Raw genomic sequence first — 18,165 nt, forward strand, 5'->3', positions numbered from 1 at the left:
GTGTACTTCAATTGTATTGGGCTACTTAAGAAAAAGGAAAAAAAAGTATATAATCTGAATTGGTAACTGTCAACAAAGATTAGCCTTATAATTTCCATACCTCGAGAAGCATGTCTTTTATACGTCTGATTGTCACTCCTGTAGTTCCTCTCCTTGATGAGACTACACCCATCATTTTTGATGTGCAATGGTCAAGTCTGCCCATGTTTCCTGGAATTCTTTATTCATCTGTAGACCACACAAATGGAAGAATTCAGAATTTTGTTCCAAGTAGTCGCTCTCCATAGGGGCAACTTGGAACCAAAGATCAGGCATTAAGACGGGCCAGTGAAGTACCCTGCTAAATTATTAATATTTATCCAGTTGAATACATACAAACAACAACGTAGTTGAGCACTAAAAACACACGCATCATGCTATTCCTCTACATGGCTCAAATAAAAAGCTCTCTCAAGCTGAGCCGATTTGCCAAATAAAACTTTATCATTCGTATCCACTGCTATGCTACACTGAAGGGTAGGATGGCTAAACTACACTGCTAAATATGATTAGCCTCAACTATGTTTATTAGTACAACATTTACCATTAACTGTATTAAAAGATGTAGCCTAACTTTCAGTCACAAGTCTACTGCTGGTCAAATCACAATTGAGAATATGTCCAAATTCTTGTAAGACTTTATTTGCAAATAAAATGATACCTAAAAAATGTCCTTTGTATATCATATTTGCTCAGCCTACAGGTCCTTAACTGTCTGAATTTGCCCAGGCATGTGAAGTGGGTAGGGTAGGGGACTTGAAATGCTGAACTCAATGTGGAGAAGTTATCAAGCAAATTTTATTAAGTTATTACAACTTGACTTTTGTTTTGAACCAATTAACGCAGAAATGTTAGTTCAAATTACTCACAATATTAAGTTGACGTAAATACCAACATTATCATAACAAAAAAAACTAATTTTTTGCAACTTAAAAGGTCGATCTAAATCAATATATTAGAATGTATAACTTGCAATCATGCATTTAATTACGTGGTGATAATAGGGCCACTAAGTCACTTTTCAGTGTACCATTTAAACTATTATCAATAGTATCAGTAATCAAAATTTAAATGTCCCTCAGAGGAATGTGTCTCTCTGACCTCCATGTACTTCAGTTTATTTAATTGATAAGTAAGTAATTCACAATTGGTATGAGAAACATTTCAATCTAACCTATCCCGAGAACTGGTATAACAGTCACTATAAATTTCAGTAACTTTAGTCAGTTAAGGCGCAGTGGACAATTACTTTAGGAATTTCTTGAGCCACTGTTCATCTTCCTCCTTCATCATACTTCATACATATTCATATATATTAATAAATAAATCAATTTGGGAGGGCTGCAGTCTGTGTCAAAATCAGTAAACTCTGAGTCATTCTGTTAGTGAGTTAACAATGCAATGATCAAGTGTGAGCATATTTCACATTCAGTTGTTATCCCAAATAAAACACAATCAGAGACTTGGTATTATGTTGTTTATTTAACAACATATTTATATAAAACATCTGACATGCTGATTCAGTTCAGGAACCAAACCACAATGAGTGAAAAATATATTTACCAGTAGAGAAGAAAATACAACTTAACACAAATTCTGGGCGACACCCATTGCAGCCACGGTGTTATCTGCCCCATGTTGACAGGAAGTGCTTCTGGCCACAGGCTACAAACTCAACTGCCACATGACTGCACTCAACATTGATTACAAATGAACCCGTCAGATTGAGTCTCGACTTGAATGAACCGACACCATTCAGAAGTTTGTGTTTTGTTCCCACAGTACAGTCATGTGTCCAAAAAAAAGTACCCTTTATATGAGGTTCAAAGGTCACTCCCACAGAATGTCACTGGGTTTTGGGCTGCATAAAGGGTCCTGCTTTTCTATTTTTTGAATCTGTCCAGAGCAGATCTCTGGTTAGATAACACTGCCGCCTTCTTCTCCCTCTGCTTTTTCTCTTTTTCCATTTTCATTTTGTCTTCCACAGTCTTCCTGATAACATCCTGGGGGTTATGGTCGGGAAAGGTGGGTAGAGAAGTCAAGACAAATGAGCCAAACACCGCAGATATACCAGAATTATTAATTAATTGTTATTATTATTATTAATGTCACTGCAACAATCTTTGTCATATATTTAGGATTACTTACCCTCTGGTCCTCATGAGCCACTTGTTTCTTGCGCTTTTCAACATTGCCAGCAGAACTACGCCCTTTTTTCTTATACTTGGGAACAAATTTCTCTTTGGCAAGTGGGTCAAAGCCCTGGACAAACAAAAAAAATGCTTTTAGGAGGCTGTAAACAACAATCAGCCAACTATGATCAAGAGTCAGTATTTTTTTAAAAAAGGGACAGATCTACAGTATATCTTAAAATAAAATTGGATGTTTGACTGACCAGAGCTTGGACCCTGTCTTGGTGCCTTTGCTCAAAGGTGGCGTGGTCAACCCGTCCCAGTTCGCTGGGGTCAAGGCTGATGAGCTCTGGCTGGATCTTCTCCAGCAGAGCTTTGACTTCCCATTCCTGCCTCTGTTTTGCACTACGGTATGGATTTGCATCTAGACCATCGAAATTAGGCTCTCCTGCACCTGTAAATGCAAATGGAGGAGGACAGAAGTAAAGATGGAAACAATCAGTTTCAATTCACAGAAAAATGTAATGCATAGATCATTTTCTAAATGATGCATCTGAATATAGTTCTAGTGATGGCAGGTTTGTTTTACACATCAGAAAACACACAAGACTTCAACAAGCTGAACCTCTCATGATGCTTTGTGCCACCTTGTTGGTTCAGCCTACTTTGGATTATCTATGTATAATGTGAAATTGAGTAGGACCTGGTACGAGCATGCTGGTGAAACCCTCTCCATGCCCCACCCCAAGGACATCCTCAAAGGGACAGAAGTGTAGCCCCCAAGCTGTTCCTCGAACTCTGTGAGCCATGTAGGGTTTAGTCACCGGAGTGCTCCACACGTCCCTGTATACCTGCAGAGAAACAGTTTCCAGATGTAAATGAAGTGGTAAGAAGGTAAAAGTTAACCAATATGATTTGTATTGCTAGTTTAAAAAAAAAAAAAAGAAAGAAAAAACAGCTGTGTTATCGGTAATGTGAAAACAAGAGATTTAATCTTTGGTGAGAAGAAGTCTGCACAGATATGAACTTCTATTTAACCTGTTCTGCTGCTATAAAAAGTCAAAAAGATCTATTGTGTTGTTCCTGTGTTGTGAAATTCCTCAACGACAGCTTTTAAATATAACACTATAACAGAACTATATCTGTCTCAGAGCTGTGTCTCTATTTCCCCTCTTATTAATACCAAAGTTCTTTATGGAAAACTTCCTTGATCATTATTAGGAACTTTTGAGACAAGAATTTCACTATTCAGAAATGTCACCAACACCGTGACATTTCATTTTCAATATGATAGTGTTAACACTATTTCATATCACTATTTACACTATCATAGTAAAAACTGTCAGGACAAAACCACTTGTGCAAACGCATCACCTTCTGTTCGCTAGATAAACAGATTAATAATTGTACAGTGTGGAGATAATGACCTGAACAATATCCCCCGTGGCTGCAGACAGCAGCCCCCTCTGGCTCAGTGACAAAGAGGAAGCTCCAGCAGGGAGGAAGTAGGACTTGAGGGGCTTGAAGGTTCGAATGTCAAATACCTTCAGCTTTTTATCCATGCCAGATGTCACCATGTATCTGCCAAAAGAGGAGACCATTACAACAGAGTGCTCTCTGGAGGACACTGAAGGAACTGCAGTTCAGTGCTCACAACTGAGATCGTAGCAGTTAATCAACCTGACTGGATTTCCTCAAAATTGTTAAAAACTCACAATGGAAAGATGCGTTAATGGGAACATGCAAAATACTGTATTTATCAATAATGTTGTCATGAGAACCGATACCAAGTTGATGCAAAAATTGACCGTAGGTACCGGGGATGCAATTCTTGTGGTCCATGTTTAAGATGGCGACAAGTGCAATGGTACAAGCATTTTGCTCGCAAAACTTTAATGCAGTGCATTAATTGTAAACTGTAAAAACTGTGTGCAGGAGCTCAGCCCCCGGACCTCAGCACAGTGGCGTGATGAATGTGCAGCTGTTCAAAGCTGCACACTCATCACACCAATGCAAGTGCAACAAAAGCCCAGGGAACAAAAAACAAATAAGTAATTTATTAATGTAATCTGCTCAAAACATGAACAGACAATGAAAATAAACACTCAGCAGAATACAGTCCATTTAGGTAACTCAGGCAAAGGCTGCACCTTAGCAACATAGACTGGAAGACACTTTTTATGGCAGAGAGATATTCCCTTGAGACAGTGACAACACCAAAAACAAATTACAGAGAGCATTTGTTAGGCTATTTATAGCCTACTTTGTTATTTCGTAAAGTATAAAAAAAACATTCAGGAACAGCTAAGACGCAGGCAATTTCTTTCATAATGCAATAAAGAGCGGTTCACCTGTATTATCTAGGAAAATAATACAGTAAGTATCGGATTGGAGCTCAGTTTCAACAGATACTCAATATTAAATGGAGGAAAAAAAACTTGATCAGACATCCCTATTTTTTACTGTGGTATCAAGAAATGATACAGTCAATGATTACAATGATTTATTACTCTCAAAGAATTAAGTAAAATACAAAAATTTTACTGGAACTACTGTGAAGCAGCCTCTATGTTATATACACAGACAATTATCCACAGCCTTCTGCCTGTAAAATAAATCCAATATCTATCAAAGTTTTAAGGTGACTCACGTGCCCGTCTTGTCTACAGTGACAGAGCGCACGCCGCCCTGGTGACAGAGCATCTTGACAAGGGCTTCTTTCTGGTTGGGGGACCAGAGGGTAACCGTGCCGTTGTGGTGTCCTAGGTGGATTATAGCATTATGAGGGTTCTGGCACATCACGTCAAGACGGCCAGTCTTGGTGCAGATGGCTGCCACCTCCTTTCCCACAGACACATCCAGGTACTGCAGGAAACTTGTAGCACTCTGAAGACAAGAGGAGAGAACAACAAGTTTTTACAGAACTTTATGCTGGATTATGGGTTTTCCAACTGTGAGTACATGCTGGTGCTACAAACAACTGGAAGTGAATCATAGTTTGTAGTGCTTATCATTACACACAGCTCATAAAAGCATTTAATGTTAACAGTCTGCATCAATATCTGTACTCATTTTAACTGTTGTAACTGAATTAAGTCTAAACACACTGACTTGATACACATATTTTAAGAAGATCCAACACCTAGTGTGCATTGCAAAGATATGTCCATAAATGCGCTTAGAAATTTTAGAAAAACCCTTGAACCAGAGAATTGTGAAGTTTTCTTAATCCAGTGATAGTTGTCTGTACATCGAAACTGCTAATAACTAATTGGGCATAATTTTAATGGGGCCAATTTGCAAGAACTATAGGCTAAAACAAAACATTTTCAATCTTGTCTGAGGGAGGCCCACAATGTCATGTCAGACTTTGAAAACCCCTGCTATAGATTAGTTTTGTAAGCTCATACATGTTCATGTATATAAACTGGATATTGTCTATATTCTTTTGAGGTGTGCGATAAGTTCTCGTTTGTTCACTGCAACAATGCTGTTTCAATGCTGCCCTCTGCAGAAGGTTTAACCAAAAGAAAATTTCTCTCAACCGAACGTCTGCGGGAAATTCAGCATCAAACAGAAGACAACTTTTAGTTATTGTGCTGTTATATATAGAATAAACATGCAATACATCATGCGCAAAAATCTATAAGAACGGTTTTAATGAACACACCGCTGTGGCTAGCAAAAAGTGGTATGGGAGGAACTGCATGCGAAGGACGTCATTGAATTTGCGGATGCAGTGAAGCTCTATTCCATTGGAGTCGTAGATATACAGCCACTTCTTCTGGGCCACCGCATACATTGTCTCACTGTGGAGCCACCTAAACAAAGGCAGAAATTAGTGATGCACCGATCCACATTTTTTCACTTCCGATCCGATCCTTGAATTTGGATATCGGCCGATACCGATACTATTCCGATACCAGAGCTCTGTTTGCTTTAATATTATTATTATCGTTATTGTTGATTTTATATGAGGCTGAAATAAACTCCTCTCAACAGGCAAGTATGATATGTACGTATGTATGCATGTATGTCCCAAAAGGCAACTTGAGGTAAGTATAAGGTCAGAAGTTTTTGGAATGACTCTAGAAGTGATTCCTGACAGCTCAACTAAAAAGATCCTTGTGCTGTTTCGTGCGGTGCTTTTTTAAAGTGTTGGATTGCGTTCTTAGTGTTGTACGATGCGAGGGAGCTTCCGCGTCTCTGAATTATGGCTTCGCAAACATTGCATTTTGCTGTCTTGCTCTGCGGTGTTTCCAGTGTAAAGTATTTCCGCACAGCGGACATGTTGGCTATCCTGCTAGCTGGCTGCAAACTGCAGAATGTATTTCCTGAGCGGACGCGTGTCTCATAACTCTGTGTCTCATTGAGCCACGCCTCCGTTCAGGAAATCCATTCCACAGTTTGCAGCCAGCTAGCAGACTGGCTGGCAGGAATCACCTGTGGAGTCATTTCAGCAGACAACGTTAAAGAGCAGACATGGATATCGGAAATCTGCGCAGGTTGGATTTGGGGTTCAGTATCTTGCTCAAGGATACTTCGACATGTGGCACCAGGGGCTGGGGATCGAACCCACAACCGTCCGATTTAGGAACGACCCGCTCTGCCTCTGAGCCACAGCCGCCCCCTTTAGAGAAAGGATGTTCAGTTGCTGGTAAGTGAAGCATGATGGTAATATACCATGTTTTGTGCTGCGCAATGTAGGGTTGGATGACTTACTTTACATCATTCACAGACTCCATCACGTTTATCTCACACATTAACTGTTTGGACTGCCAGTCAATACAAGAAACATGGCCTCTCCTCCCACCAAGCAAAAGGTGACTGAAATGAAGAGAACACACGGTTAACAACATACACACAACTCAAACATTTGAATTAATATTTTTATAGAACAATAGAGGCCTGTGTATAATGTGAATGGGCTTGCTTGTTACCGAAAACTGGCCACAGCTTCCTTCAGCGCTACGGGAAGTTTTATTCTTTTCTAATTTAAATACCATATTTGAATATTTGTTTGTACATTTCCTGTGTATGTAGCACAGAGGGGGGTACAACTAACTGTCACTGTGCAACCCTTTACTGTATAATGACAATAACACCTGAATGACCCAGCATGAAAGCAACCCCAAGACAAACACTTCATACCGTCCGGTCTTGCTGTAATCCAGTCGATATGGTCCAAACTGAGGGAGTTTCAGATTAAAATACTGAAGAAGAGAAAGAGAGAAAAAAACAAATTGATAAAAAGGAAAACTATCTGGCAACAACATAAAACCTGGGAACCTATATATGTATATAAAATGGCCTTTGCAATTCAACTTAACGGTGTGTAACATTTATGAGCATCAACTAGCAGAAGTGGAATATAATATTCCTAGGTGTGTTTTCTACGGCTGCATACGAAAAGTCGATGATTCAAATCTTTAGTTAGAAGACCCTGAGTCGACTTACATTTTATCAGTTGAATCTCTGCAATTTAGTTTTTTAACTGTACACAGAGAGTACATGTACTCGAACCCATGTTCCATTTGCTAACATGTAGACAATGGGCTTTCAACCTATGCTGCTGTCAACAACCAGAGGACAATTGAGATGTTTTGATTTCGCTTTTGGAGAGCTGTCATGACGTCTTTACAGGTTTCACAGCCACCGTAGTTTCTTCTACACGCCCTTCTAAACAAACACTGTTCTAATAGCCCTGAGACCCTTTCTTGTAAATAAGTTGGCAATGCCCCATGGAGCACAAGAACACAGAGCCAATGTACTCTGTGTCCTTGTCTGGTGTAGGTGGCAAACCTGGAGTGCACCAGCAGACAATTTACATAAAGCGTGTCTACACTAGAATTTGCATACATTCACAAAAGTGAAATTAAACAGATATCCTATCATGGGTTTTATTAGTTGGTAATTAAACTGTGAAATTAACATATGATCTTTTAAAAGGTCAAAACAGACATGTTTTACAACTGAGGCTTCTATTATCTACATTAGGGTTGACTCAGTGTCTCACCTTCGCCCCAGATGTTATATCTACAGCACCTGCAATATCTTCCTGAGAGATTGTACATGTGTCTTCATCTTCATCTCCTTCCAGAAACCTGAGATAACAGAGAAATATGTCACAATCAGTTTTCAAAGAGTTTTCAACAGTTTTCATCATTTAATCTCTGTCATATTGTACACTATGAGACAAAGAAATTACCCTGCATCCTCTGGGAGGAGAAGGTCAAACCGGGCAGCTTGTTTCTGAGCCATTTCAGAAGCTTCTTCTGAGCGAGCTATCACGTCTCTCAGCTTGTAATGCTGGTGGGGAGGCTAGGATGAGAAGAATAAAAGGAATGAGAGGTAATAGTGGCAACGACTAATGAAACTTATTAACTAAAAGTAAATGTAAATGAGAGCCATTGGGGGGCTTACCTTTTTAATTTTATCTTTCCTCTTGAACTTTTGCACCCTGTCTTCTGGAATAGGAGCAGGCCCAGGGAAAGGGTCTGATTTCTGAGGGAATATGAACATTGATCAGAAGTAATACACTGGATTTAAACACTAAATTGAGGTAGGTTAATGAAGCTGGGAGATATATTGATATAATCTCAATACTGAAGCATGAAAATAGATGTTGATTATTATTACCAATATATTGGTTTTGGTATATTGGGTATTGCAATATTGTGGTATGGCTTAAATATTATGTTCTTCTGGCCATAGATGCTGCATCACAGTTAAGGGATGCACTGCACTCAACATTCAGTACAGGGCTAGATTAATTCTATACTATATTGTAAACAGAAATGTCAGCAAACAGTGTTTCTGCATTTTAAAGACACTAGAAATGTAAGTATGAAGTTTTGGGGAAATGTGTATACTTCATTATAATGCTGATTTGTCACACATTTACCTTTCTCAAACTTTTGGTAATATTTCGATTAATTGTGTCGCCCTATATACCCATGACCCAAAACATGTCACATTATAGATATTAAATCAAAAATATTGTGATATTTTGTAGATCCCACCTCTCTGTGACAACTTCACACATCAGTCTTACCCCTGATATGAATTTCTTTCCATCCCTTTGATCCTCTTTTTGCTTTCTTTTCTTTGCTTTCTGTTTCTTCTTCTTCTTCTGTTGCAGAGTTTGTTCAGTCTGTTGTCCATCTTTCCCCTCCTCCTGTTTCTCCTTCCAGTAACGCCCTGGAGGCTGTGAGAGAGGAGCAAACGGAGGAAAGTTAGCAGCAGTGATTTTAAGGAGAGAGAATTTATTTGTGCCCACAAATGGGCTCAGCTGGCCTCCTTCGGGACCCCGTACAACCGCGCTACATGCGTTAACTGGCTGATGCTAGCAGATAAAGCTACATTGTGTCTGTCAGTGAGAGAAATCTCTGTGCTAGCCCCTCTGAGCTGATAATAATGGAAAGTTTCATACGGCTGATGATTTATTCATAATTACCGTCTTATTTTCCCCCACGTGTGATTCGTCCACCGAGGCCTCGCCAGGGACCGCCATCTTCGTTGTGTACTCCTTTCATTTCCGGTGAAAGACGTCACTTCTGGTTTTATATTTATATGGCGATGACGGGCTCTGGCGCTATCCATGGCTGCGTTTTATTAGTCGTTCACTTGCCCTCGTTCACTTGCCCTCGGGGGAATTCCCGTCGCCATCATCAGTGTCGTTCCAATTGTCTGGAAAACTGAAGTGAACCTTGTGAGATGGACCCTCGGAGGGCTGAGGGAGCGAGTGAACAACGATGGTCACTCCGAGGTGGACATCACCCACAATGCATTGCAGTTTACTTCATTGCAGCTATAACGCCGACGGCTGCCAATGAGTAGTCTCCAAGGTCAAGTCAGAGCCCGTCTACAGAGAGCCTGGCCACTCTCTATTAAGTCCCATTGTACCGAATACTGGTTGCAGTTCCACCAGAGGTCCACTGGGGGCGATCGCCCATGAGTGCAGAATGAATCTGAGCTGTAGCTGAGAAGCTGCAAATATACAAACTGAGGCTGGTGGATCTGTTACTCTCGCCACTGTGTGTCGGTCAGAACACAATTAAACAATCCAGAATCCAATATACGTCCTTTATTGTAGGCTTTGATGTAGGTATAGTGATAGATGGAGATGGCTATCCTATTCTATTAGTTGTGGTGCTACAGAAACAGAGAGATAACAAGTACAGTGTTATCAGACAAACCGTGTAACTATAAATTATACACCATTTCACACATTAAATACTACGATTATCCTGTAAGGCTTAACCGGCGAGAAATTACTTATATCAACTTAAATGTCAATAATAACCTGCAGCCTGTGATGCAGCCCGTTATTGGATAATTAACATCACTAATCAGTAACACAAAGTTAACAATATAATTTCAGACTCATAATCTTAAATGATATACAACAGCATAAATCCATATTACAATGGAATATATGATGTAATAACAATACAGATAAACGACCAGGCTAGAGGTAACATTAATAGCATAGTAGCTAGCATACAGGCAAAATGGTAATCTAAACACTTGAATTAGGGAGAAATAGCTGTCTCCACACAAAACCTAAAGAACAACAAAGATGTACTTACAAGTATTCAAGAACTCACAACCTTAATTGGGACAACTCAGCAGCTCTGTCAGCTGTGCATTAACGAGCACACACCTTCTAACCGTGAGCATTAATACAGCCAGCCAGTAGGTGGCGCATAGTCCCTGAATTAAACACACAGTTCTACAGTCACTCTGCAGTAGAAGTCCAACCTTTCTAACAGCCGCCCCCAAATGTACAAAGTACATTTGCTTCATGGAAAGGCTCCTAATTTGGTACATCTGTAACTGGAACAATGTCCTCTGTTCCTTCAGGTAAGGCGGGGAGGACTATCATCCGTTCCACCGGTCTAGTGTAGACCTTGGCCTTGTTCTGCACATCAGCAGATCTTATGCATCCATCTGCACTTGGGTGTACCTTTGTTACACGTCCAATAGGCCAACTTGCTCGTGGAAGTTGTGGGTCTATCAGCATGACCACTGCACCTGTCATCAGTGTTACGCCCCTGTCTAGGGGGAAGGAGCACCACATAAATGTGTGATGAAAATGAACCAATAATCCTACCCCGATTCCCAAACGAACAACTAACACAGTGTTAACAATCAAGTGATGTGATTTATTTACAAACAGGTGAAACAAAGTGCAACAAAGACTAAACAACAAACTTCAGGGTGAACCAAGGCCAAAACAACAAACAAAACAGGACTAACTTCCTTAAACAAAAATCCTTACTAATCCCTATGCAATATAAATAAAATACAGTTACTAAACCTAACTCCCTATCCTAATGAAAAACAGGAGAAAATTAGTACAAAGAAAATGGCAGCTCACCCTTACGATACTCACTGAACACAATCATACAAAAACACTATCTACTAAGATCCTAACAATTCACGCTATCGCAAAAACACACACTCTACAACCGAGGACAGAAGGATGCTGCTGCTGAAGGTTCTGTCGAAGAACTTCTGTGCGGTGCAGCGTTTTGAATCCCCGGCGGATGTTGCGGCTCCCTGGGAGAACCAACCAGCAGGAGACACTCCACCAGCCGAGCCCACGGCATGGACCAGTCAGCGCTGACCTACGGGTTGCCGTCAAAGATCTACAATCGACAGGCTGCACACTCCTGCAGAGGAACAGGGACAAAAAACACCAACACACACCACAGACGGAACCAATACCATAACAGAATGCTAATAATACGGCCAGGGCCGTAACACCCCCCTTCCTAAAAATCAAACATTTCCCCTAAAATGTTTGACCCTTAAGGTTAGGAAGAGACACGGGACAGTGCATCCGCCAACACGCGTTTCGGAGACCGAAATGCATAACGGTATAGGCTACTGAAGGAAAACTGTCGGACGTAACGAAAACGAAGATTTCAAATGCACGGGGAGTTAAAGGGACATCATGACCGAAATATGGCTTCAACATTTAATGTGGCACACACAGGACTTTCTCCTCCGAACTACGTAGTCAGTTTCCCCTAATATATTTTCTATAACATACGGACCACAGAACTTTGCCTGGAGGGCAGAAACAGAGATTGTGAGCAGTGTTAAAACTTTTTCACCAACTTGGAAACGGATTTCTTGTCGAATTTCTTTTTCATTTTTTTCTGGGAGGCAGCAAGAGCGCTGCGCTCGGTCTCACGGGCTGAGTGCAGACGTTCTCTGAAAGAGCTCACATAATCTAACACATTTTGACCGGGACTAGTAGTGGCAGACAGGTATCTCTCTCTCAGCAACCGCAGAGGACCACGCACGGTGTGACCAAACACCAGCTCTGCAGGACTGAAACCTGTAGATTCCTGCACACTTTCTCTAACCTGACAAGTGTGGCATGAACGGCAGTATTTTGTCACATCGGCTTTCAAACCTGGCCAAAAGAAGTACCGCAGGATGCGATGGTAAGTTTTTTTTATTCCTAAATGGCCAGCAATGTTATCATGGGCTAGATTCAATACCTGAGGGCGAAATTTCTGTGGGACTACCACTTGTTGAAATGAATTCCAACCTAGATCATCAGTTGAGGGAGGGTGCGAATTACGCATTAATACACCGTCATTAATGCTGTACACACTGAGCGTCTCGGCACGTGAGTCGGCAGCAGATAGACACGTAGCCAGAGTTGGGTCAGTCTGTTGTGCACGGATGAACTCTCCCCTGTCAACCTCGAAACACAAGTTAGCTTCAACAGGTAACAAGTTATCAAGCACACTCTTTTCACATTTTTCGGCACGGGGGTCTGATTGTTCAGTACCATCTTCAGAGCACATGAATGAATCAGACAAATCCACCACATCACCAAGTTTACGCTTTTGTGCGCGCCTAACAGCGCAGGCCGGAAACACAGAGGACGAGTCGACAGCAGCAGGAACAGAAACACACGAGTCGGCAACGGGATTTTCAATCACTTCGGGGGTCGGAAACACTTTTTTCCCTGCCAGATCATTTCCGAGAATCATGGCAACCCCCCGCACTGGCAAACGAGTGCGCAGTCCAAAACTCATAGGGCCTGAGATGAGCGGTGAACGCAAGAAAACTGTGTGCAACGGTGCTCTTACAGTACTCATTTTCACTCCCAACACAAGTGCATCAGAACCACAAAATGAAGCAGAGGAAAAAGGCAGCACTTTTTGCAAGATGAGAGACTGATTAGCTCCCGTATCACGCAAAATTGTGATCGGTACCTGATCTTCCTCCTTTCCTGTCAAAGAGACTGAACCTTGTAAAATGAATGGTCTGTAACGCTCATCTACCTCCTCTTTTTCTGGTTCATTACTGACAGGAGACGGAGTGGGAACAGACTGAAAAAGTCCAACACTTTTTGGTCTTGTTTCACTTTGATTATTTTCTTTACGCTGGAGCGCAGGGCAGCTGGCTATCAGGTGTCCTGCCTCGTGGCAGTAAAAACATTCACGTTCAGAAGACGTAGGATTAGGTCTATGTGGATTTTTTGGTAAGATTTTATCTTTATTTCCAGGGTTTGTGATCGCAGTGTGCTTGCGGCGCCCTGCCGGAAAAACAACACGGTGCGTTAAAACAAACTCATCGGCGAGCACAGCAGCTTTGGACACAGAATCTGATTTTTGTTCATTTAAGTAAATGACGATTTTCTCTGGGAGACATGTTTTAAACTCTTCTAGCAAAAATAGTTCGCGGAGTTGAACAAAATTTGTGACTTTACTCGCAGTGCACCATTTATCAAGGAGAACAGTTTTCTCCCTGGCAAACTCCACATATGTTTGGTTTGGCGATTTTTCACACATGTCAAATTTTTGGCGATATGCCTCAGGAACCAACTCATAAGCACGCTGGTGCACTGCGAGTAAAGTCACAAATTTTGTTACGCCCCTGTCTAGGGGGAAGGAGCGCCACATAAATGTGTGATGAAAATGAACCAATAATCCTACCCCGATTCCCAAACGAACAACTAACACAGTGTTAACAATCAAGTGATGTGATTTATTTACAAACAGGTGAAACAAAGTGCAACAAAGACTAAACAACAAACTTCAGGGTGAACCAAGGCCAAAACAACAAACAAAACAGGACTAACTTCCTTAAACAAAAATCCTTACTAATCCCTATGCAATATAAATAAAATACAGTTACTAAACCTAACTCCCTATCCTAATGAAAAACAGGAGAAAATTAGTACATGGCAGCTCACCCTTACGATACTCACTGAACACAATCATACAAAAACACTATCTACTAAGATCCTAACAATTCACGCTATCGCAAAAACACACACTCTACAACCGAGGACAGAAGGATGCTGCTGCTGAAGGTTCTGTCGAAGAACTTCTGTGCGGTGCAGCGTTTTGAATCCCCGGCGGATGTTGCGGCTCCCTGGGAGAACCAACCAGCAGGAGACACTCCACCAGCCGAGCCCACGGCATGGACCAGTCAGCGCTGACCTACGGGTTGCCGTCAAAGATCTACAATCGACAGGCTGCACACTCCTGCAGAGGAACAGGGACAAAAAACACCAACACACACCACAGACGGAACCAATACCATAACAGAATGCTAATAATACGGCCAGGGCCGTAACAAGGTCCTCAGGAGTAGCATGCCACTTCTGTCTGACTTGGAGACTGGGGAGATATTCACGGAAGAATCTCGACCAGAAATGGTCTGCTAGGACCTGGGAGTGGCACCAGCGTCGTCTGCTCAAAAGCCCAGTTTCAGGGTAAACAACCTGAGGCAGCGATCCATCTGGCCGCCCCATCAGCAGGTGGTTGGGTGTCACAGGGTCAAGATCAGCGACACTGGAAGACACATAGCCTAAGGGCTTTGAATTCAGGATTCCCTCCACTTCAATGAGAACTGTCCTGAGAACCTCCTCAGTTACAGACTGAGCACCAACTGTGGTGTAGAGGGCCATCTTGGATTTCTCGTTCCCATACTCCACCAAAGTGGGGAGAACCGGGGGGGTTAAAACGAAATGTTATCCGTTGCTTGGCAAGGATCTGCTGTAAGTTGGGAGACATTTCAGTAGCAGCTTTCTGCAGTTCTTTCTCTGCCCCACGAAAGTTGGTTCCCTGGTCCGAAATAATCTCAGCAGGTGTACCCCGGCGGGAGATGAATCTTCGTAGGGCTATGAGATAAGAATCTGTGTCAATGTGAGTCAGGATGTCTAGATGTACAGCTCTAGTAGTCAGGCACTTGAAAATTATGCCCCACCTCTTTTCAGTACGTCGTCCTATCTTGACCTGAAATGGTCCAAAGCAGTCTGTCCCAGTTGAATAGAACGCTGGCTTGAAAAGCCGAAGTCGTGCGGCAGGCAGGTCAGACATCTTGGGAACTGTTGGTTTGACTTTCCATCGTCTGCAGTCAGGACAGTTATGCTGGTAACGACGTATGGCTTCTCTTCTGCGTAGTATCCAGAATGCCCGTCGGATTTCTGTGAATAGTCTCTCTGGTCCAGGATGACCTAAGCGCTTGTCATAATCTTGAATCAGCAGTTTGGTGAAAGGATGGCTTGGATCCAACACTAAGGGATGCACAGTAGTCAGATCTAATTCTGTACAACGTCGTAACCTCCCTCCAACCCTGATGCGTTTTCCGGATTCATCCAGTTCTGGGGACAAGGCCCTGAGTCTGCTATTGGTGGGTACAGACTTCCCTCTCTTAAGAAGCCGCAGCTCATCAGGGAAGCTCTCCTGCTGTATCCTAGTGATAATATGGCACTCAGCTTTGCAGTAGTCTTCTGCAGTTAAGTCACTTCTGGTTTCTGCCGCCTCATGAAGATTCTGCACAGTAGTCTCCAGAAGCTCTTTCCAGCTGCTGCACTGATGTTCGGCTGGAGTAGAACTCCTAGCCACTGTTGAGGCTGTGCCACAGAAATTTACCTTTCTTAGTTCAGAAGTCTCCTCTTCAGGGTGGATTATTGGCTTAACTGGCCAACTCTCTGGGCCCTGGAGGAGGAAGGGGGGTCCCTGACTCCATCTATTTGGCTCAGCTAGGTCACTCAAAGTCTTCCCTCTGGTAATGTCATCAGCCGGATTTCTAGCTGAATCGATGTACCGCCATGACTGTGGGTCTGTCAGCTCCTGAACCTCGGCTACTCAAGTGCCCACAAACACCTTGAAGCGGCATGACTCTGATTGTAGCCATGTCAGCACAGTAGTCGAGTCCGTCCACAAGATGGTGCTGTCTACTTTCAGCGTGATCTCTGCTCTTAAGATTTTAGCCAGCTGGGCTCCAGTAACTGCGGCACAAAGCTCCAGTCGGGGTATGGACATCTGACGCCTAGGTGCTACTCGAGAACAAGCCAGGAGAAAGGAGAGGTGGACTTTACCATGGCCATCTACAGTTCAGAGGTATGCAACTGAGCCATATGCTTGCTCTGATGCATCACAGAAAACATGTACCTGTCTGGTAACATCTGAAGCTCGGCATCAGTAGAGGTGTAGGGTCTCGGTAGAATAATCTGAGGCAGGGTGTGTAGCTCGTTTTCCCACTCTAGCCACAACTGCTTCAGGTCCTGAGGGAGAAGGGGATCATCCCAATCTCGCTGTTTCTCCCAGAAATGGCGAAGTAGCACCTTGGCACAAGTGGTGTATGGCAATATGTATCCAAGCGGATCATATTGTGATGCTAGCACTTTGTAGATGTTTCTCATTGTCAACAACCCATACTCTAACTGTCTGTGTTTGTAACCCAGGGTGTCCTTGTGGGTATTCCAGCTGAGTCCAAGTGTGTTTTCAGACGTATCTGACTTATCCTGGGCCAGCCAGAGCTCACTACTGTCAGATCTAGATTCCTTTGGTAGGTGACTTATGACACTTGGTTCATTACTAGCCCACTGACGAAGGTCAAAACCTCCTGAAGAGAGAAGTGCTCGTAACTTATCAACCAAGGCTATTGCTTCTTCTTTGGTGGTGAGACTCTGCAGACAGTTGTCTACATAGAAACACTGCTGTGGTCTTTGACATGACGTTGTAGAGCAAATGTGGCACAGCAGGGGCTACAGGTAGTGCCAAATGGAAGCACCTGCCATTCATAAACGTCGGGGGGTTCGTCTCGTGCTAGGTTGCGCCACACAAACCTCAGCAAGGATCTGTCCTCGGGGAGAAGGCGGACTTGGTGAAACATACCTTTAATGTCTCCACTGATGGCAATTCAATTCAATTCAATTCAATTCAATTTTATTTGTATAGCGCCAATTCATAACAGAAGTTATCTCAGGACACTTTTCAAATAGAGCAGGTCTAGACCGAACTCTTTAACATTAATTACAGAGACCCAACAGTACCACCATGAGCAAGCACTTGGCGACAAGGGCAAGGAAAAACTGCCTGTTAAAAGGCAGAAACCTAGGACAGATCCTCCGGCTCTAGGTGGGTGGTCGTCTGTCTCGACCAGTTGGGGTGAGAGAGAGAGAGAGAGAGAGAGAGAGAGAGAGAGAGAGAGAGAGAGAGCGACAGACAGACAGACAGGTGCACAGCAACAACAGTATTGGCAATGGCAGTCAAGCAGGACCATGGCAGGAGGCTCCACCAGGATCCATGAGAACCTGCGAGACGAGAAAGCACAAGAACTCCGGGGAAGAAGTGGAGTTAGTAACATGCATTAAAGGGACATGAATGAGTGCAGAAAGAGAGAGGAAGAGAGTAGCTCAGTGCACCATGGGAAATCCCCCGATAGTCTAGGCCTATAGCAGCATAACTAAGGGATGGTTCAGGACTCACCTGATCCAGCCCTAACTATAAGCTTTATCAAAGAGGAATGTCTTAAGCCTACTCTTGAATGTGGTGAGGGTGTCTGCCTCCCGCAATGGCATGCTCCCGGAACCGCAACAGCACCCCAAAAAGGGAAGCACCAAGAGTTGGCCCAGGAAGTAGTTGCTCATTAAGGTTAAGTCCTTGGTACAGGTGAGAACAATTGAACACGATACGATTCTTATTGTTATGGCTAACCATATGGTGGG

General features: G+C 42.7%; 1 protein-coding gene across 1 annotated transcript; it reads right to left on the minus strand.

The window, feature by feature from the left end:
* Positions 1 to 1,502: 1,502 nt before the first annotated feature.
* wdr46 (WD repeat domain 46) lies at positions 1,503 to 9,943 on the minus strand. Its single transcript, XM_051424564.1, has 14 exons — positions 9,628 to 9,943; positions 9,226 to 9,378; positions 8,595 to 8,675; positions 8,380 to 8,492; positions 8,188 to 8,275; positions 7,323 to 7,384; positions 6,894 to 6,998; positions 5,842 to 5,992; positions 4,822 to 5,057; positions 3,599 to 3,752; positions 2,875 to 3,022; positions 2,435 to 2,625; positions 2,188 to 2,301; positions 1,503 to 2,042 (listed from the first exon to the last, which is right to left on the minus strand). Exons 1-14 carry the CDS (start codon positions 9,682 to 9,684, stop codon positions 1,923 to 1,925), a joined length of 1,773 nt encoding a protein of 590 aa, XP_051280524.1. The 5' UTR covers positions 9,685 to 9,943; the 3' UTR covers positions 1,503 to 1,922.
* Positions 9,944 to 18,165: the final 8,222 nt, after the last annotated feature.

Source organism: Dicentrarchus labrax, unplaced genomic scaffold (genome assembly GCF_905237075.1).
Source record: "Dicentrarchus labrax unplaced genomic scaffold, dlabrax2021, whole genome shotgun sequence".
In the NCBI taxonomy this organism is placed as follows: domain Eukaryota; kingdom Metazoa; phylum Chordata; class Actinopteri; family Moronidae; genus Dicentrarchus; species Dicentrarchus labrax.

Bases quoted from the DNA above. Each gene is read 5' to 3' on its own strand.
- wdr46 (XM_051424564.1), bottom strand. From the start codon at position 9,684: ATGGCGGTCCCTGGCGAGGCCTCGGTGGACGAATCACACGTGGGGGAA. The intron at 6,999-7,322 runs GTATGAAGTGTT...TCTTCATTTCAG, and splicing joins GATTACAGCAAGACCGGACG to TCACCTTTTGCTTGGTGGGA. The intron at 3,023-3,598 runs GTCATTATCTCC...GTTTCTCTGCAG, and splicing joins CCACGGGGGATATTGTTCAG to GTATACAGGGACGTGTGGAG.